This window comes from Macaca fascicularis, chromosome 8, assembly GCF_037993035.2.
Source record: "Macaca fascicularis isolate 582-1 chromosome 8, T2T-MFA8v1.1".
In the NCBI taxonomy this organism is placed as follows: domain Eukaryota; kingdom Metazoa; phylum Chordata; class Mammalia; order Primates; family Cercopithecidae; genus Macaca; species Macaca fascicularis.
In genome coordinates, this window is record NC_088382.1 from 127,779,109 (window position 1) to 127,801,180 (window position 22,072).

The window sequence follows — 22,072 nt, forward strand, 5'->3', positions numbered from 1 at the left end:
GGCCCAATAATTCCTCATGACACGGGGAAAATGCAGACTTTAGTCCTGTTTAAGACTGGATAAGCCTGGTTCATTTCTTGTTCATTTTGGCCTGTGGAGACTTGTTGCTAATGGGAACTGTCCATCAAAGACTGCTCTAGGCTCAACACGGACAGTCCCCACTGATTTGTAAAGCTTCCCCTTCCCCCGCTTCTTGACCCTCTCCACCTCTACCCCCGACCAACTTCTCTCCCTAAGCTCTGATCTGACCTGTCACCGCCCCTTCCCCCACTTTGACTAGTCTGATCTTGGAATTCCTTGCAACAGGAACTGTCAGTTGCGTAAATTACATGCCACCTTGACAAGGAGAATGCTAATCTTTGAAGGGTTTAGGAAGAGACTACCAAACTTGTTTTGTAGGTGAGAACAAGCTCCCTAGTCAATTGGAGGAGATGTGACTTTCTACTGCGCTATGGACTCCCTTTCTCCCAAACAACGTGGGACCCCTGGGCAGGGGAAGGGCCCACAATGAATAAACTACCACTTGCTTGACCACAGCCCACTTCCTATGCTCATGGACGAGATCTCCTGCCTGCAGCCTTGAAAAACCTTTCAGATATTTCCCAATCTGGTCTGGTGTTATAGTGTCAGAGAGTTGTTCAACTGCGTACACTTTAATTTGTGCAGAATATTTACTTCATGAACTGGATTTCTTTGGAGGCAGGAGAGAATAGTGGTTAAACACAACAGTATTGGAGTCTGACTGCCTGCATTCAGTTGTGGCTCTATGCCACACTGGCTCTGACTTTAGGCAAGTTACTTAAGAGCTCTAAGCCTCAGTTTCTTCATTTGCCCCTACCTGAAAAAGAATAATGATGACTACTTCAGATGCATATGAGATAATGCATATAAAACATTTAACACCTTGCCCGCATCCTGGAGGAGGTACTCAGTAAATGTGGGTGTTTTTTTTTTAATTTAATTTTTTTTTTTTTGAGATGGAATCTCACTTCGTCACCCAGGCTGGAGTGCAGTGGCACGATCTCAGTTCACTACAACCTCCGCCTCCTGGGTTCAAGCAATTCTCCTGCCTCAGCCTCCTGAGTAGCTGAAATGACAGGTTCCTGTCACCATGCCGAGATAATTTTTGTATTTTTAGTAGAGGCAGGGTTTCGCTATGTGGCCAGGCTGGTCTCAAACTCCTGACCTCAAGTAATCCACCTGCCTAGGCCTCTCAATGTGCTGGGATTACAGGCGTGAGCCACCGTGCCTGGCCAGTAAATGTTAACTATTATGATGTCCTCTCACTCTCCCATCCCTTCCCAAATCTCTGGCAGACCCTTAAAGTGACTGGGTTTCACATACTGGTTTTTCAGCAGTTACATCTTCCAGAATTTGAATTAATGTCTGTCATAATTAAGACGGACATTTCAGCAAATCATGCTGAAGTGCTGCAGTGGCTGTGAAAGGACATGTTCATTCATCCATTTACCCATTCAGTAACAAATATTTATTGAATACCTACTGTGTCCCCTGGTATGCATCATGGTGCGTGAAAGACCAAGTCTGAGTCCTTAGAGACTGTGAAGTCTACCCAGGGAGACAATGGTGAACAGAGAAATGAACAAGTAAGTAAGTGCTAAATGCTAGTACTGCTCAGGAAATGAAACGGGCTCTGAAATGGAGATACTATTTAAACACAGTAAACAGGAAGACTTCTCTGAGGAGGCATTTAGGCAGGGACATGAAGGATAAGAAGGAGCCAACACTGAAAGGATTAGGGGGAAGAATCTTTCAGAGAAAGGGAAAAGCAGATGCAAACACCCTAAGGTGAGCTGAGCTGAGCTGAGCTGCCTGGTCTAGAAGCAGAAAACAGAACCAAGTGGCTAGAGCCTTGTGAATGAGATACCCAGGCCCTGCATTTGTGCAGCTCCTGTCTGAAGAGGCTGTTCGTGGTAGTAGGTTTGTCTGTTGTCCAGATGAAAAGGAAGCTCTAGAGATTCAGAAAGACTGAGGTGAGGGGCTTGGGGGATGCAAACCCAAATCTTCTATTCTTTTCCAACCCCTAACTACCCGATTTACTGAGCTTTGCATTAATGCTTTCATCCAGGATAAAATTGACCTCTTCTGGGCTCCACTTCACTCTGTGGGCAACTCAACTGTAGCATCTTTAAACCATTACTGTGTCCATTCTTTTATATGGCCGTCTACCTATAGGACACACAGTGCCAAGAGAAGTGGATTATGTCTACTGAATCCCTGTAACTCCAGCATCTAGCACAATACCTACCCTTAGTTGGGGGCCTTATAAATGTTTGTTGAATGAATGAATCATCACTGAATTTATTGTGCTTGCTGTTGCCAGGCAATATGCTAAATGCTTTAAATATATTAACCCAATTAATTCTCTTTACAGCTCAGAAGGTATGTACTGTTCTTAGCAACATTTTACAGAAGAAATTAAAGCCCAGAGAGGTATGTAATTCACTTGAGCTCTTACAGCTGAGAAGTACTCGAGCTGGGATTTGAACTTAGTCAGTCTGGCTCAAAAGCCCTTGCTCTTAACTTTGTCCCAGCAGTGCTTCTCAAACTACTGTCCATGAGAATCACCTGCAGGACCTGTTAAAATACACTTTCCAGGGACTCACTTTGCTTTGCAGAATTTCCTTTTTTTTTTTTTTTGAGACAGAGTTTTGCTCTTGTCACCCAAGCTGGAGTGTAATGGCGCAATCTCAACTCACTGCAACCTCCACCTCCCAAGTTCAAGCGATTCTCCTGCCTCAGCCTCCCGAGTAACCAGAACTACAGGCACGTGCCATCACACCTGGCTAATTTTTTGTATGTTTAGTAGAGATGGGGTTTCACCATGTTGGCCAGTGTGGTCTTGAACTCCTGACTTCAGGTGGTCCGCCTGCCTCGACCTCTTAAAGTGCTGGGATTACAGGCATGAGCCACCATGCCCGGCCACTTTGCAGAATTTCTGATTCAGTAGTTGTATTAGTTACCTAGTTATCACCTCACAGTTTCTGTGGGTCAGGAATCTGGACACTGCTTAGCTGGGCACTATAGTGCAGAGTCTTTCACAAGGCTGCAGTCTACATGTTAGGTGCTGCAGTCACCTCAGGGCTTGACTCTGGGAGGAACCAATTCCAAGCTCATGCCCACGGCTGTTGGTGGACTTCGGGTTCTCACTGGCTGTTGGCAGGAGATGTCAGCTTTTTGCCACATGGGCCTCCCCAAAAGGTTGTTCCCAATGTAGCAGATGGTTTCCCTCACAGCAAGTGAGGGAGAGTGTGGGACCAAGACGGCAGCCAAATCCTTTTGTAACCTCATCTTAAAAATGACATCTCGGCCAGGCGCAGTGGCTCACATCTGTAATTCCAACATTTTAGTAGGCCTAGCGGGGACAGGTCACTTGAGGTCAGCAGTTTGAGACCAGCCTGGCCAATATCGCAAAACCCTGTCTCTACTGAAAATACAAAAATTAACTGGGTGTGGTGGCGTGTGCCTGTAATCCCACCTACTTGGGAGACTGAGGCAGGAGAATCACTTGAACCCCGGAGGTGGAGGTTGCGGTGAGCCGAGATCGCACCACTGCACTCTAGCCTGGGCGACAGAGTGAGACTCCATCTCATTAAAAAAAAAAAAAAAAAAAAGACATTTCATCACACTTGCCTAGTCTTAGAAACTTCCCACCACCCTAGGTATGGGGTGGACCTGAGAATGTGTATTTTCTTAAATGTATTAAATAAATTCAAAAATTTATAAAACTATAGTCCAGGGTGGGGGGCTGGATCCTCCACATCTACGGGTTTTATCTGGAGTACTTTATGCAGTGGCTAGGAATGTGTATTTCGACAAGCCCTCAAGTCATGATGATCCCGACAGTGGAGGACTGCTTTGAGCAGCACCAGCATACTACACTGACTATGTCAATGAGTGAAGGAACAAATGAAACAAATGAATCAAGGATCCTTGGCTGGGCGCAGTGGCTCACACATGCAATCCCAACACTTTGGAAGGCTGAGACCAGAGGATTGCTTGAGCCCAGGAGTTTGAGACTAGCCTGGGCAACACAGTGAGACCTCGTGTCTAAAAAGTAACTTAAAAATTAGCTGGATGTGGCGGCACACACCTGTGGTCCTAGCTACTCTGGAGACAGAGGCGAGAGGATCACTCAAGTCCAGGAGGTCCAGGCTGCACTGAGCTGTGATCTCACCAGTGCACTCCAGCCCGGGCAACAGAGGGAGACCCTGTCTCTAAATAAATAAATAAAATAAAAATGAAAACAAAAAGCCTATTATTGACTGGATCATATATCACATTGTCACAGGGTCTTTCTTCTCCTTGACTGTTTTCACTGCCACTTGCATTCCCACAGGCACCTGTCAAGATTTGTCAAGAAGGTGACTATGACCCTAGGAAACCAGGTGTTCACTAGGTCATGAAAATGGTGGGCTCACCTGAAATGGATACATCCTGTCTTCCATTTCTCACAAGTCTTACCTCCAGGAGCCATAAAACATTTCCCTGACAGCCAAACCTTGCCTGGTGAGTTATAGACTCACAGAGCAGGGAGGAATAACTTCAAGAGGTTCCCTTTCCTGCTTCCTGCTTTTAAGAAGGTATAATAAGACAAGCAAATTTTCATTCTACTGGGGTCCTTAAGAGCCTGACCAGAGAGTGGCTTCCAAATTAAAGCAGATTTGTTCTTCCTGCCTAAATCAGACAGGACTCCCCAGTTGGTCTTCCCTTGAAGCAACTTCTCTGACCTGGCTTCCTAAACACCAGCTGTGTTTGACCCCCTGCTGCCTGATGAGAAGTGGATGGGCTCTGGAATGCTGGTCCCAGCTCTTACTGAGGACTCAAGAGACAAGCAGCATACACTTCCCCTGCCCTGCCTGAAAGGAAGAGTGTTTGCTGGAGCTGAACAGCTGCTTGGGGTGCAGGGAGGCGAATGTTACTAAATATATGTTCTTATTGTACATTGGTGTGTCAAGAAAAATTATATCTCCTTGTTCTCCACTTGGGTGTTCTTAAAAAAAAAAATTCCATACACAAGCACAGGGCACCTCTCAACTCCTGGCCCCTGCATGAAGAATCTGATTGCAGCCTAAGTTGTTTTTCTTCCCACACCCTTAAAATAAAAGTCCTCTTCCTCTTGTCACATTCTGACAGCTTCCAGTGCATTCTACCACTCCCGTTACACACAAGGCTTGGGTCTCTGAGTCTCTTTGCCTCCCAGGCTTGCTTTCAACACCAGCCTTTCTTAGGGTGGGACTCAGGGTAGCAAGCTTGAGACGGCCAGGGGAGTCTTTAAAATGTGTCCATGAAGCCAGGTGCAGTGGCTCATGCCTGTAATCCCAGCACATTGGGAGGCTAAGGATGGTGGATCACCTGAGGTCAGGAGTTTGAGACTAGCCTGGTCAACATGGTGAGACCCAATCTCTACTAAAATAAATAAATAAATAAATAAATAAATAAATAAATAAATAAATAAAAATTAGCTGGGCATGGTGGTGCATGCCTGTAATCCCAGCTACTCAGGAGGCAAGGCTGGAGAATCGCTTAAACCTGGGAGGCAGAGATTGCAGTGAGTTGAGATTGCTTCATTGCACTCCAGTCTGGGCAACAAGAATGAAACGTCATTTCAAAAAAACAAAAAAGAAAAGAAAAAAAGTGTGCGCATGAGTCTCTTTAAAGTGCATGGATAAGGCCAGGCGCGGTAGCTCACACCTGTAATCCCAGCACTTTTGGAGGCAGAGGCAGGCGGATCACCTGAGGTCAGGAGTTCGAGATCAGCCTAGCCAACATGGTAAAACCTCATCTCTACCAAAAATACAAAAATTAGCTGGGCATGGTGGCACATGCCTGTAATCCCAGCTACTTGGGAGACTGAGGCATGAGAATCACTTAACCTGGGAGGCAGAGGATGCAGTGCATCGAGATTGTGCCACTGCACTCCAACCTGGGTGACAGAGCGACTCTCTGTCTCGAAAAAAAAGAAAAGTGCGTGGATATGATTATATGTGTATGTGTGCAAATGTGTGGCCCTAAGTCAGATCATTATTATTATATTGATTGGAATGTTTCCATCAGGAACTCAGTTACTGATTTGAATGTAGCACTGAGATTCTTCCCTTAATTGAAAAGAAAGTGGCTTGTTCCAGTTGGTCTTTTAATCCAAGGTAGAAAATTGATTTTCAGATTTATGAGGACCAGGCTCCTGAGTATTCTCTTAGCCACCAATATGGAATTGACAAGGCTCCACGACCATTACTTTCATTCCCTTCAAGCCCATTCTAGTTTCTTCTTTTTTGTTTTTAACTTACACTGGGAACCAGAATTGCCCTACCTACTTGCCACATAATGGTAGGCAATAAAATTTTTTTTTTGACTGAACAGCTAAGTGAATAAACCCATATTCTCAAGAAAAGCTAATTAAAGTAAAATAGGGTAGATATATTGCCTAAGCCAAGTCCTGCTTTAAGACAAACTGGCCTATTAAAATATGACAAAATGAATCGATCTTGGCAATGGTTATTAATGCTGTAAAGGAATCTGTATTGAATGAAAAGCTTCCTTTCCGTGTGAAGTTCCTTCTTCTCCAGGTGGAGTTGATTATTTTGACTGATATGGCTCATCCTGGGACCTTGTTCATCCTCTGTAGTAATGCTGCTCCCATCTGTGCTTATGTGTGGACACTTATTTATTTATTTATTTATTTATTTATTTATTTATTTTTGAGACAGGGTCTCACTCTGTCCCTCAGGCTTGAGTGCAGTGACACAACTATGGCTCACTGCAGTCTCAACCTTCCAGGCTCAAGCGATCCTCCCACCTCAGCCTCTCAAGTGGCTGGGACTACAGGTGTACCACTAACGCCTGGTTAATTTTTGTGTTTTTTGGAGAGACAGGGTTTTGCCATGTTACCAAGGCTGGTCTTCAGCTCCTGGGTTCAAGCGATCCTCCCGCCTCAGCCTCCCAGCGTTGAGATTACAGGCGGGAGCCACGTTTTTTTCCAATTACTGATTTGCATACTAGAAGTCTCATAAGGAGCATTAACTTTGTGAGAACCAGGATGATCTGTTTTTTACCCCAGTTTCCTGGATACTTAGCAAGTGCTCATTAAATGTGTATTGAATGAATGAGTGAAGGATGAGCGAATTCCTCTAGTAATGCAATGTAATATACTGTAATGCAATTTAATTTCGAGAGGAAAGTTTGGGAAAGGAGAAGAAAAATTTTAAATTAAACTAAAGGGTTGGAAACAAATACAACCTGAAAATTAATCCTTTTGATAAATCATCTTTGAAGTATGCAGGCCAATAGGAAAATGGAATTTTCTTTACAATAGATTTATTTCTGTTCATATTTCAGTGCTGCTTGTAATCTGGAAAGGTAGGCACACATTTAGAATTACCACATGGTTTCTATAAGCCCATTTGCCTTATTCTCAGTAGGTTTACCACTGGCTGGAACTCATTTTCAAGGCTAAATCCTTCACCCAAGTATTCAATTTATTTGGCTCTAGAGAGAGGTCATTAGCTTTCCCGGGATACATGTCCCTGCAGTAATGAAGTAGCCTCATGGCCAAGAAACCAAAATCCAGTCCTGCATCACAGCCATCTCCCTGGCCCTGCCCTGCCCTGCTGAAGTGGCGGGACTTAGAGGCAAGCTGCCAAGGCTCAAGGCTGGATGTGTGCACGTGTCTCCTCCGGCTTCATGGCCAATATCATCAATAAAGTGCTTCCCACTTTAAACCTTTTAAAATAAAAGTTTCTCTTGGAGATGAGAAAAGATGAAATTTGCTATAAAACTATATGGTCAAAGAATACCAGCTTTACCCTTCAGAAGCTGGAATTTTTTGCCTCCATTACCTCTGAAGTCTAAGAGTGATTAAGCAGCATTGCTACCACTCGTGGTAAACAGAAAAATGTCTTCTGCCTTTTCCTCTTCCAAATGCAGGTACGTGTCTAGCCAACCATGATGTGAATAAAACGTCCTTGCTGGAAGGGATCTGCATTTCTTTATATTTCTTGCCTTCCTGCAGGGGTGACTTTCAGTGTCCGGCAGGTAAACAGTAAATTACACATTTTCAAAAGTTTCTAATTTAATATCTGAAATGATTATGAAGAGCAAACTTTAAAAAACAGATCAAAATAGGATACTAAAGAGAGTTGTAACATTTTCTTTCTCTGGCTTGTTTCTGATGCGAGTAACAGCATATCCAAACTAAGAGTGGCTTAAACAAAAGGTCTGATCAGTAGCTTCTCACTTAACAGGTGGTCTAGAGATTGGCATTGGTTGGGGAAGCAGATTGGAAATATCATAAAGAGTATAGAGTTTTTCAGATTTCCCATTTTGTATCTTTAATGTGTCAGTGATGTCTGCACTAATGCTACCCCATCTCCAAGCATCTTTGTTACCCCAACTAAAAGCAAGAAGAAAGGGAAGTGACAGCAGCTTCTGTTTGTGCTTTCTTATCAAAGACAAAATTGTTTCAGAATACTCACCCTTCCAGCATTGCCCAAAAACAGATCACACGCCTAACTACCACCAGCAAAAGAGAATGCAATGACCACGACTTCGATGGTCAATAATCCACCAGAGCAAAGCCTGCTTTCCCCAGCAGATTACTGCTCAATACCCAAACACAATTAGTATTGTGTTAGCAAGGAAGAAGGGTGGGATATTGAATAGGCCACGGATGGTTTCTTCTGTGCAGGTTTGTTACAAAGGTATATTGTGTGATGCTGAGGTTTTGGGTACAATTGAGCCTGGCACCCCCGTACTAAGCATAGTACCCAATAGGTAGTTTTTCAGTCCTTGTCCTGCTCTCTCTCTCTTCCCTCAAGTAGTCCCTAGTGTCTCCTGTTGCTGTCTTTATGTCCATGTGTGCCCAATGCATAGCTCCCAGTTATAAGTGAGAACACGCAGTATTTGGTTTTCTGTTTTTGCATTAGTTCACTTAGGATAATGGCCTCCAGCTGCATCCATGTTGCTGCAAAGAACATGATTTTTCTCTTTTTTATGGCTGTGCAGTATTCCATGGTATGTATGTACCACATTTTCTTTATCCAATGCACTGTTGATGGGCACCTAGATTGATACAATGTCTTTGCTACCAATTCAGCTTTTAAACATTGGTTAACAAGAAACCAAAACCAAATTTGGATGAGAGTCATACCATTGTCCCCTAGTGCATCATAAAACAGGAGCAGATGCCATTTTGTGGGGGAGCTTTTGGGTAGACATAATTATCTTGTAAGATCTATTATTCTGAGGTCTAGTTGCTTCTTAGGTCTACAGGGTGTCTAGTTTTTGAGTATACTGTATTTCTTCCCTTTTTGTAAATTTAAATTAAAATGAATGTATTTTTTTTTCCCTGCCTCAGGTTTATTTGTACAAATAGCACAGGAGGACCCCAGCCCCATGCAGATGGCAGCCCAGAGGTGGGGGTGGGGGGGTCGCACCAGTCCTTCTGTCCTCACGTTGGCAGACAGAGATACCTACTCTGTAGCCTTTGTAGTGGCCTGGGCACCTTTGGGAGCCTGAGCTGGAATTGAAGCTGGAGCTGCAGCCTGGGCCTTGGTTTGATCCTTGGCCTTGGCCTTGGCCTTTGGCCGGCACAGCCGGAGCCCCTTGGCAATGCGAGCACGAGCACGCTTCCCAAGCTTGGGGTGGGCAATGTAGGCAAGTCGATCAAGCTTGCCGCTGACACCCTTTGGGATCTTGGGCTTAACCTCCTTGGGCTTTACGAGGGCCTTGACAGCCTCGGCACGTGCACTCATGGCCTTGGCATTGTTGGCCTGCATCTTCTTTAGGCCCTTCTTGTTGTGCTTCTTGGCAAAGCGCATGTTCCTCAGGAACTTGGGGTCCACCCCCTTAAGAGATTCGTATCTTTGTGATCGGGGTTTCTTGATACCATTTCTGTGCATTTTCGGGACTGGTTGTGTGTGGTATGGTTCTTGGACTTGGCCATGTCTGCACCTTCAGCCGCGGCTCCCCGAATGTATTTTTTGAAAGCCATTTTAGTATTACCCATATAGCTTCCATTCATCTTCATTCAAGAAAAGCTTTTTTGACCAAGGTAATCCAGACTCAGGAACAGACATGAACTTATACCTGTATCTCTATCTATAGTCATGACATTATCAATACCAGTATCTTTCCCCTCAGCTCATCCTCTTCCTAATTTTCTGCGTGCTTCCAAAATGAAGGCTATACGTAGAAGTCAGGAAGAGCTGAATTTCCAGATGACTAGGAGTAGTAGAAAGAACACATGAAATTCTACAATTAATGTCGATTTGTTTGCTTCCTTGGAGTAACACCTCCTCTCATTAAAGAACAGCCTTATTACCCATTGTGAGAAGAAAATGGCCTCACAAAGGTGAGACACTATGTGGTACGGTCAGCTTCCAACAAGTTTTATTTATTGCTATCTTGATAACAAAAATAATTCCAGTTCTGAAAATTTATATTTTTAAAAGTTACATAGTACTGTAGAAAATTCAGGAAACATAAATAAGTGAAGAGAAGATAACCATTATCCCATTATAATGGATATGGGTATACTCCTATACCCATTATCAAGTGATAATGTCAATATTTCCACATACACACTTACAATATTTTTCCATTCAAATCTTTGCATTTTTAAATAAAAGTGAGATCATATAAAATAATACTGTTTGCAATCAAAATTCTCTCTCTACAATATATTTCACACATTACCATATTGATATATACCGTTGTACTGAGTGGTTCGGTGTGTTCATAGTTGCTCTACATTTTACTCAAGCTATTCCCCTATGGATACATACATTATGAAGGTATTTCTACATGAAAAAGAACCCTGTGGTTCAGAACTTTGCAACATTAAAGTTTTTCATTCTCTGGTGAGTACTCCCCATTTACAGCAGGGCCCCCAATTCTGCAATGGGGAATGCACAACCCCAGAGCATTCTTTCAATTTCTTCCAACCCCTTCTTCGTTAGTGTGAGTCTTGGTACTAGTTCCATGCTGAACTGCTCTTATCCTCAATTCAAGTTTCCAGAGCATTTTGAGCATTGGAAGATCCACTCCCCACAACTGCTTCATAGTAGCTCGGGCAGAACCTGAAGGAGTATCTAGCAAATGTGACAATATCGGCACTGTTCATAGGGATTTTCTAGAACAAGTGCTCCTGTAAACCTAGGTGGAATTCCCTGGGCCCTGAATTACAAACCGTGAATTCAAAGCCACAGCAACACCTGCTGCATCCAACAGCTCTTAGGAGCTACTTCCTAGAGCCACTCTGAATTCTCCAGAGCCTTTCCATCCATATTCCACCATCCCAAACATTGGAGCTGAGTGCAGGTTTTAATTCCAGGAGCTTTAGTAGATTTACTTACATATGTTTTTATTACCCAAACTGTAGTATATGCTTGAATGATTTCAGCATGTGGCTACCTATCAGGTAAACAAATATTTATTGTGGTGAAAGAATATTTATTCTGGCCGTGAGAGATGATTCTTATGGTAGCTAATATGTATATATCTTATTACTTAATATGAGTCAAACATTTTATCTGAATAATTTCCACATTGAAAAAATTGGATTTTATCTGAATAATTTCCATGTTGACAAAACTGGCATTTCACTATTATATTTTCTCCGTTTTATGTTTTCCTTTCGTTCTAGAGTTCCTTATGAGTTTTAAAATATGACTATGTAAGTCAAGTACCTAGCTCAGTGCCTCATGTAGAAGGCATTCAATAAATGATATGTCCCTTTTCTCTTCTGTTTTTTTAGGGTGTTATGGCTTTTAGAGCATTTTGATGTCCATCATTCATTTGATCTTTTTTTTTTTCTTCAACTTTTATTTTAAGTTCAGGGATACATGTGCAGGATGTGCAGATTTGTTACATAGGTAAACACGTGCCATGGTGGTTTGCTGCACAGATCAATTCATCATCCAGGTATTTTTTTTGTTTCTGTTTTTTGAGACGGAATCTCGCTCAGTTGCCCAGGCTGGAGTGCAGTGGCGTGATCTCGGCTCACTTCAAGCTCTGTCTCCTGGGTTCACTCCATTCTCCTGCCTCGGCCTCCCGAGTAGCTGGGACTACAGGCGCCTGCCACCATGCCCAGCTAATTTTTTGTATTTTTAGTAGAGATGGGGGTTTCACCTTGTTAGCCAGGATGGTCTCGATCTCCTGACCTCGTGATCCACCTGCCTCGGCCTCCCAAAGTGCTGAGATTAGAGGCGTGAATTAGCATCTATTAGCTATTCTTCCGGATGCTCTTCCCATGTCCTCATTTGATCTTCTTAACCCCGAGATGGAGGCAACACTCTCTTCATATATGTTTTATATATAAGAAAGTACTCAAATTTAGCTGTTGGTACTACTTCCTTTTTTGGATTACGAATTCTTAAAGGACAAATACCTTCCCTATGTTTCTTTTTACCAAACAGCTCAACATGTCAGGTTGAACAACTGATACATAGCAACAGTAAGATTTTATTTTTTATATTGAAGTCTACCTTAAAAGGGAGTGGTGGTTGATTTTTGCTTCCAGAAGTTTTGTTGCTGATAATATAAGACAAAGTACTCTTTCTAATGTGAATTTATGGAATGATTGCCCATAAAAAATTATTCTCCAGCTTGGAGCAATTAAAGTGGTCCCTCTTCTCTCCAAATTAATGTAATTAATACTGTAGTCCTGGTTGTTTATCATGTCTTGATAATATCACGAGGGAATGAAAATATTGGCTCTTTTATCCCCTTAAATAGCTGAGATGAAACTGTTCGAGCTCTAATGTTACAACAGCTGTTTCTCATGTCCCGGGAATATAATTGGTTGGTACTGAGGTTACTAAATTGTAAGAAATTGGCTTTGGTTTTATGCTTGCCTACTTTTGGTGGAAGGAAAGATGGGAAATGTTAGCTTTCTCTTGTAATGAAAAGGCAAAATCTTCCCCCAATGAAATGGCAGCTTCCAGGTCTCATCTGTATAATTTTCTTCAACAACCCACTGTCTCTGGGTTTGCTGGATGGCACGCCTGGGAAAGCAAGACCATTCTAGCTTCCCTGTTAATTAGCTCTCAACCCCATGCAGCTGGCTGAAATACATGCGGGTTTTCCCATGAGGGGCTTTTTCTGGAAGTCACTATAAAGCGGTCTAGTCTCCAGTGACAAATTCGATAGGGGATTTGAGACCTTAATTATCCCAAATAATTTATAGGAGCAAGATTCTTTTATCTAAATGTCTTTATCGCTTAGTACAGTTGTTCTCAATGTGTTGTTCCTAGAGCAGCACTGTCAGCATCACCTAGCAACTGGTGAAACATTCAGGCCCACTCTAGACCTACTGAACCAGAAACTCTGGAGCGGGGAGGGTCGAGCAATAGAGTCCAGCAATCTACGGTTTAATGAGCTCTCCAGGTGATTCTGATGCACAATAAACTTTGAGAACCACTAGCTTCTGGTATAACCAGGTTTTCCTGGTTTGTGGTCAGGCAATACTCATTAGTCTACTATCAGCTTGTCCACTGCTTAATCTTCATTAGTCTTCCAAGGAATCGAGTGTTCAGCAAAGGGCATACTCGCCTTCATACCAGCCTCCTCAGAGCAAACTCATTCCCTCACTCATTGTCACTCTCTTGCTCATTCTTGTCTGAGGTTGTAGGGCAGTGCCTATCAGTCTTTACTGTGCTCATGAATCATATGAAAAACTTGTTGAAAGGCAGATTCTCATCTAGGATGGCCAGAGCAGGGTCTGAGAGTGTGCATTGCTAACAAGCTTGCAGGTGCTGCTGCTGGTCCAGAAACCACACAGAGGTGACTGGTGGAGCTCATATATGCGACACCATGTATACACTAGAGAAAATGACAACTGTAAAGGACACGTACCAGTTAATTGGTACAATATGGGAGATCTAAATAATGATGAATATTGTAACAGTTTTTCTGGTAGTTTTATTTTTATTTTTTGTTTTATTTTTTTGAGACGGAGTCTTGCTTTATCACTCAGGCTAGAGTACAGTGGCACTATTTCAGCTCACTGAAACCTCCATCTCCCGGGTTCAAGCATTTCTCCTGCCTCAGCCTCCCGAGTAGCTGGGATTACAGGCACGCGTCACCATGCCTGGCTAATCTTTGTATTTTTAGTAGAGATGTGGTTTCACCATGTTGGCCAGGCTGGTCTCAAACTCCTGACCTCGTGATCTGCCTGCCTCAGCCTCCCAAAGTGCTGGGATTACAGGCGTGAGTCACCATGCCTGGCCTATCAGGTAGATTCTTAAACGAGAGACTTGAATGAGGAATTTTTCCATTGCAGAAATTTTCTTCTTCTTCTTCTTCTTTTTTTTTTTTTGAGACAGGTTCTTGCTCTGTCACCCAGGCTGGAGTGCAGTGGTGCGATCATAACTCACTGCAGCCTCAGCCTCCCATGCTCAAGCAATCCTCTCACCTCAGCCTCCTGAGTAGCTGGGACGATAGGCATGCACTAGCATGCCCAGCTAATTTTTTTACTTTTTGTAGAAAGAGGGTTTTGCCATGTCACCCAGGCTGGTCTCCAACTCTTGAGCTCAAGCAGTGGGAGGCCTGCTGCCTTAGCCTCCCAAAGTGCTGGGATTACAGGCGTAAGCCACCATGCCCAGCCCAGAAATGTTCTTTAGCTCTGCTTTTCTACTCCTTGGGTTCCTTGTGCTCCCACTCTCCTTTCTTCAACTCCTTCCCACACAACATCCTCATCCTTCCTTCCCACTCCCCCACTTTGTCCCTACTTTGTCTCCTCTCTGGTTCTTTCCTTCTGAAGCTTTATCTGGCTTCTTTGTTTTTCTTTCTTTTTTTTTTTTTTTAGACAGAGTCTTGCTTTTGTCTCCCAGGTTAGAGTGCAGTGGCACAATCTCAGCTTACTGCAACCGCTGTCCCCTGGGTTCAAGTGATTCTCCTGCCTCAGCCTCCTGAGTAGCTGGGATTACAGGTGTGTGCCACCATGCCTGGCTGATTTTTGTATTTTTAGTAGATACAGGGTTTCACCGTGTTGGCCAGGCTCGTCTCAAACTCCTGACTTCAAGTGATCCCCCGCCTTGGCCTCCCAAAGTGCTAGGATTACAGGAGTGAGCCACCATGCCTGGCCTATCTGACTTCTTTGTTGATACTTACATCAATTCTCATGAACTGAAAAGCCAGAGCCAAAATTTTGGAAGAGATCAAGTGGGAAAGTCATAAGGAAAACTTAAGAAGGCCTAACTTTACCACCTAAAACAGTTTATCAAGTTGTAAATCCAGATACTCACCACTGAATTCTGATTTCCCTGGTGTTCAGCATCCAATAAGCTCTAGTTTTATTATCCTTTGGGCTCACCTCCTTAGATGCGAAAGAAGTCAAATATGGGCTGGGTTTTCCCATGAGCTTCCAGACTGGCAAGTTTCCTTTAACCTTTGAAAATTACTTCAAAGTTTCCCTTTGAGGAAAGCTGGTGGTATACACAGCTGATGTCTTTGCTGCTGGATCTGACTCCTTGGCTGAGCTGTAGATGTGGAAACCAGGGGAGTCACTTTAATGTTTGCTGTAAGAAAATGGCAGAAGGGGACTGTAGAAGATGTGAGGAAATAAAGCAAAAGGGTAAACAATCTGCAAGGAAGAAAACCCAGGGCTTCCTGTGTGAGTAGATTCCTAGACAGTTTCTTTCTGCCTCTTCTTCTTCCTCCATTTCTTTGGCAATAGAGGTTCCTCTGTTACTGGTAGAGGGTTTGACTGCTAGTTGTCCAGGTTCTCGGTGTTTTGAACAAAGAATTGGACAAAATGCACATCAAAGCAAGGAAGAATGAAGCAACAAAAGCAGAGTTATTGAAAATGAAAGTATACGCCACAGAGTGGGAGTGGGTTGAGCAGTGGCTCAAGGGCCCCAGTTACAGAATCTTCTGGGGTCCAAATACCCCCTAGAGGTTTCCCATTGGCCAGCTGGTGTTTACACCATGCAAATGAAGTAGTGGCCCGCAGTCAGTCCGATTGGTTGTGGAAAGCAACCGATCAGAGGCTGAAGTGAAGTTACAAAGGTTAGGCTTCTATGCAAAGCAAGACTTAGCTCCCAGTCAGAGGCTGAAAGGAAATTACAAAGTTACACTCCCATGTAAGTGTCTGATTGGTTTCCATGATTTTCCATCTGCCTTGCAAAAAAAGTTGGGAGTAGGGGGCTTTGCAAAGGGAGTAGCCTCTGGTTCTTTTGTTACTTAGGCATGGAAAGTTGGGGTTTTCCTTTCGATTCAGTTATATGAAGTCAGCGTGAAATCGGCCTCAGGTTCCCTCCCTCTGGACCCTGTTCTCCTGCCTCACTTCCTCCACCAGAATGTGCATCCCTCAGAAGTTCTTATAACTGTCCTACAGTTCTTGAGTTATATGGTTTGGAGGAGGAGTATCAGCTTAAATTAAAGAGCAGAGGTTTTCCTTCTGTGCTGTGTTTTTATGCACTTTTGACATCCCTGGACCACATTGGAAGAAGAAGAATTGTCTTAGGTCACGCATAAAGTACACTAACACTAATGACAGCTGATGAGCTGAAAAAACAAAATCGTCACAAAAACATCTCATAATGTTTTAAGAAAGTTTACAAATTTTTGTTGGGCCACATTCAAAGCCATCCAGGGCCACATACGGCTGTGGGTTGGACAAGCTTGCTAGCATGGTGCCATCCGACAAACATTAAAAATACACATGAGAAAGCATTTTTTTTTTTTTTTTTTTTTTTTTGCTTATGAGCTAGCTTGTTCTTCCTTAACTTTTTTTTTTTTTCTTTTCATGGGACTAAAATTAGAGAGGAAAATTAAATATCAATGTTAGGCAGAATGAGCCAGTAAGAAGAGGTGTGGGACAGACATGTCCTGGGAATGGAGGAATAAGGCAGAGGCTGAGACTGAAAGTAAAATCTGATTTGGGTCTTGAAGGCTAAGGAGGAGGCAGCATGGAACAGCGATAAGAACATGGATCTTAGAATGTGTATCCTGACTCTAACCTTTACTGAGTGAGTGACTCTAAGCAGGCTGAATATCTCAGTAAGATAATGTATAGAAGCACTGCTTCTATACATTCTATACATTATTATAAGTCAGAAAATACATGCAGGAAATAGAAGCCACTCTAGCGATGGTCTGGATGTTTATATGCACCCCAAATTCATATGTTTAAATCTTCACTCTCAAGGTGACAGAGTTAGTAGGTGAGGCCATTGGGAAGTGATTTGTTCAAGGGGACAGAGCCCTGATATGTGGGATTAGCGCCTTTATAAGGGAGGCTCGAGTGAGACCCCTCACCACTCCCACCATTTGAGGACACTCCTGGGAGGTGCAACCTATGAACAAGGAAGTGGGCCCCCAATAGACACCAAATATGTTGGAGCCTTGCTCTTGGACTTCCCAGCCTCCAGATGTATGAGAAATAAATTTCTCTTGTTTGTAAGTCACCTAATCTATGATATTTTGTTAAAGCAGCCTGAATGGACTAAGATGGTATTTCAATCAGAAGAGGGTTTAAAATAGAAAAATAAGTGGTTACAAAATGTAGGTGAGATGGCAGGAACTGAAGACACAGGGCCACTGATAAGCTTCAAGGCTTCTCTTGCAGCTGACACCCAGTTCAGGAGGTTGCAGGAAACCACATTCACCATCATAGCTGCCCCAGAGCCTCAAATCGGTTTTCACACCAGCTTTCTGGTGACTGCACAAGCTCCCATTTGATGAGCATGTGCATCAGCCAATACTGACACTAAAGAGAATGACCCTCTTCCATTACACTTTCTAATCTCATTAGCGTACAACTCATCGCTGGACTCTAAATTGTATCAAACTTAACAGTCAAGGAAACTGAGAATATAATTTTTAGCTTTCTGGCCCATGTGATACAAGACCAAGTGGAGGTAGAGGTGGTGGAAATGGATATTAACAACACGTAGTATAGGTATTAAGTGCAGAGATTCAAGAAATGCTAGTCTGCATAGGAGGAGCAAGTAATGTTCAGTGAAGTCAGCCCAGAGATTGGTATCAGGGTTTTGGAAGGCATTAAAATATATATCTTCCCTTTACACTGGAGAGAAGCCCAAGGATAAAGGGAAATGGAAAAGAAGGAAACATAACTGGATATATTTCTCATTCACTCAATGAAAATTAACAATAAGTTTCTATTCTTTATTTTTTTTAGTTTTAGTTTACTTTTTGTAGACATTCTTGCTCTGTCACCCAGTCTGGAGGGCAGTGGCATGATCATAGCTCTCTGCAGACTGGAACTCCTAGCTTGAAGCCCTCTTCCTGCCTCAGAATCCTGAGAAGCTGTGACAACAGATACGTGCCACTGTGCCTGACTATATCTATATATTTTTAGAGATGGGAATCTCACTGTCCTGCCCAGGCTGCTCTTGAACTCCTGGTCTCAAGTGATCTTCCTGACTCAGCCTCCCAAGTAGTTGGGATGACATGCGTGAGCCACTGCGCCAGGATTCCATTCTAGGATTCCATTCTATCTGGCTAAGATTCTATCCATTTTAGGATTTCATTCTATCTGGCTACAATAATAAAGATAATATCACAGCTTGCTCACACCCTGTGGCTGGAGCCCATATCTTCTTCCCACCCACCTACCAAAAGACTAAGGCTCATTTTCCATTGGCTCTCATTCAGACTCTGTCAGTTAGGATCTTCCCTTTCCCACTCAATCCTCTAGGGTGATAAGCACATTTTCCAGCAGCTCTGGAGTCACGACTGCTTACAAAAACTGTGCCAATCCAAACAAGTCCAGCTGGAAGGTGCTGGACTTCCTTTCCTCTGCCATCTTCCCAGCTGAAATCACAGGGAGTTTTGAACCTCATGACCAGCAGACAGGAGCTGAAGCAAGAGACACAAGTCTCATTTCCCTAGGGAGAAGCACAGAGCTGTTAGAATGGTCCCTGCCTTATTCTTTCAAAAAATTTTGACACCCTCAAAAACGGCACAATTGAAGTAGAAGGTCAAACAATAATTGAAATGGAAGGATAAACAGTACACGATATTATGAAACTAAAATGAAGCCAAAATGTTCTCACTCTTTCACCTCAATATAACCTCCAGAAAATCAGGGAATTTTTCTTTTATTTTTTTGAGACAGTGTCTCATTCTGTTGCCCAGACTGGAGTAGAGTGACACGATCACAGCTCAATGCAGCCTTCACCTCCTGGTGATCACCTCAGGTGATCCTCCCACCTCAGTCTCCTGAGCAGCTGGGACTACAGGCACGTGCCACCATGCCTAGCTAATTTTTGATTTTTTTGTAGAGATAGGCTCTTGCTATGTTGCTCACGCTAGCCTCAAACTCGTAGACACCAGCAATCCTCCTACCTTGGTCTCCCAAAGTGCTGAGATTAAAGGTGTGAGCCACTGCACCTGGCCTTTGTCTGTCTTACGTATTGTTATATTTCCCTGCAATCTGTATTGGGGGTAAGAGACAATGACTCCTATTGAGGTGGAGGGCATCGTGTTTCAGAGAAGTTGGCACTCAACAACTATTTCATTTGCTCTTCTACATTTTCTAGCCTCTTTTGCAGTTTGGGGGGCTGTACAATTAGTTCTGGCCAATTAGTGAGTGAAAATGACATTTGTAGGCTATGGTAGTTAAAAGTCTAGAGCTTTCTCCATCTTTCTCTTCCTTCCCTGAAGCAACTTTGGGAACCATTGTCTTGATTCATAATACAGAAGAACCCTGGCCCTCTGAGTCATTAAGAGCGTACCCCTGTCCCATGACCTGCATCAGGTTTTACATGAATAAAAGATAAAGTTTTGTTGGGCTGAGTCACTGAGATTTCAGGGATTATCTGTTATTGCAGCATAGCTTAGACTATCTTGACTAATAAACACTGCATTATTCATATATTAATTCAACTGACATTTATTGAGTGCTCCAGAGTGTTAGTCACAAGAGCATTTAGGAACTGGCAAAAAGATAAGCAGCTATAGAAGCAAATTCTAAGAGATATGAAATTCAAAGGAAATTGTCAACACTTTTCTGGCTCAGCTTTTATGAAAATCTTCGGAGTTCAGTAGCTCTTTGTTCAATGGAACAGAAGTGCTAAGTAATTTGAGACTGCCATATGTGTAGAGAAGATGCAAAAAATGAAAATAATTATTCCTTACATGTTTATGTGCTTCACATTTACAAAGCCTGTTAGAAATGCATGGTCTCATGAGAAGTTTATCAATAAGTTTGTGAGGATGATATGTGAGGTATGATTGCTCTCATTTCACCCTGGTGGAAAATGAAACTTGGTCAGGGGAGAGCCACATTGCTGATAAATAACAGAATCAAATCTGAAGCTGTTTTGAGCCAATGTCCCATACACCAAGCTTCCTGCTAATAGACAGCCTGATACATTGAGGCATAAGTTAAGGAGGGAGAAATGGAGTAGCCCAAAGAACTCTGGTGAATAGTTTTGACGTAAAGAGTAAAAATGTTAGTTCTGACTCAGTGAGTAATAGAAGCCACATAGGTCTTAAACAGAGCATCTTTGTATTTAATGTACCTTTTGCTGTGCCACCTGACTCCATGGCAATTGTTAGGAAGTAAGCAAAGAAGCAAGACCAGATTTGGACATTTAAATCTTCAGAATCAAATGCAGGGAGAAGAATTACAGAGCACTAGGAAGGGCTAGGATCTCACCTTAGTCCTGGCCATCCCCTGTGATAGTTTCTGGAAAATTTTGGAAAATGGCTTCTCCTTGGGACAGTTATCAAAGGCATATGTTCTAGGATTATAGGCCCAGTTCATAGTAACATGAAATGATACCTTCTAGACTCAGTAGCTAATAACCACACAAATGTTGTGGTCCCAACTACAGATTATCACTACATAACTGGAGGTATTAGAGCCACATAGAGACTTTGGCACCTGATTGGAAAAGTTGTTGCAAGTCGGCCTCAGAGGGAGGCTGTGCATCTCTCCCAGGTCCTTGAACCTCTTGTTTCCAGTGCCAAAATTAACAAATGTTAGAAGCAGACTCTTACTATTCAACAATGTGTAAGCCATAAACTGAAACAACATTAACCTTTTAAGAATCAATCTCAGCATTAATCTAGCATCCACATTCTCCCTTTACCTCTACAAAAAGTCTATTTCTGCAACTTGGCTTATAGCATCTCTAGAAGTTCCCTCTTGCCTTCTATCACCTAATGTCTCTCAATTCTTCAAACCCTAACTCAGGGTTTCTCTTCTTCTGGGAACCTTCCCCTGTCCATCCCTTCCAAGTTCAGACCATACATTTAACCATTCAATTCACATCTATTGAATGCTTGCTTTATTGCAGAAACTGTCTTAGGCATTGGGGACACAATGGTGAACTGGAAAGCTCAGATCAATGGGCTAACTTCCAGTCTAGCAGACCACAGTATTTGCTTCCTGCTATCTGCTTCTATAATAAATTCAAGTACTCCTACATTGGCCCTCACAATATGCTGCTGACATGAATCCTTGGCTATCTTTGTGCAGATAAGCTCTTTGATGTCGACAGCCATTTGTGTGTCACACATTTCTGATCTCTGCAGTGCCAAGCAAAGGAGTGGGCTAATTGATGAATATCTACTAGTTTATGTAAGTGACTAATATTATCTTGTGTCATAGAACTAATGGGGGTGAGGAGGAAGAGTGAGGGAAGGGATGTGTTTAGACTTGGTTTGCCTAGAGCACAGACCCAGAGATGTGTTAGAATAATGAGTAATAATAATAATAATGAATAAACCACAGGCACCGGCCAGGGCCTGTTTATTACCAAACTCATCAAGAAAGTATAACGGTAAACCTCTTCTGTTTGAATAACTTAGCTTATACTACCTGTTTAAGCTTACCAAGTGAAATTCCGTCATGAAACATAACTTTTTTTTTTTTTTTTTAAAGGATTCCTAAAGGTTGACTTTTGAGTTGTGATTTCTGGGGACACAGTCAAGACTTGTGATTACCTGTACATCTGATTTATGGGGAATGATTTGTGCAAAACCAAGAGAGGCACAGTATCGAAGAGTATACATTCTCCTCCTTTTAGATAATATGTACTGCAGAACTTTTTACTTACTGAATTCGTTATATAGGACC

The 22,072-nt window shown here is 42.8% G+C and overlaps 2 protein-coding genes across 2 annotated transcripts in view; both read right to left on the bottom strand.

Moving 5' to 3' along the window:
* Positions 1 to 9,356: 9,356 nt before the first annotated feature.
* On the bottom strand, positions 9,357 to 9,964 carry LOC102115828 (large ribosomal subunit protein eL29-like). Its single transcript, XM_005563972.4, is given in 2 exon segments — positions 9,357 to 9,919; positions 9,922 to 9,964. Coding segments are annotated over 2 exon segments (471 nt in total). The 3' UTR covers positions 9,357 to 9,491.
* An 8,185-nt stretch (positions 9,965 to 18,149) lies between these two features.
* Positions 18,150 to 22,072, bottom strand: part of SAMD12 (sterile alpha motif domain containing 12) — a 471,810-nt gene continuing 467,887 nt past the window's right edge. The window contains exon 6 of the transcript XR_012416609.1: positions 18,150 to 18,872. The gene's annotated coding sequence lies outside the window, so the exon portion shown is untranslated. The remainder of the gene's footprint in view (positions 18,873 to 22,072) is intronic.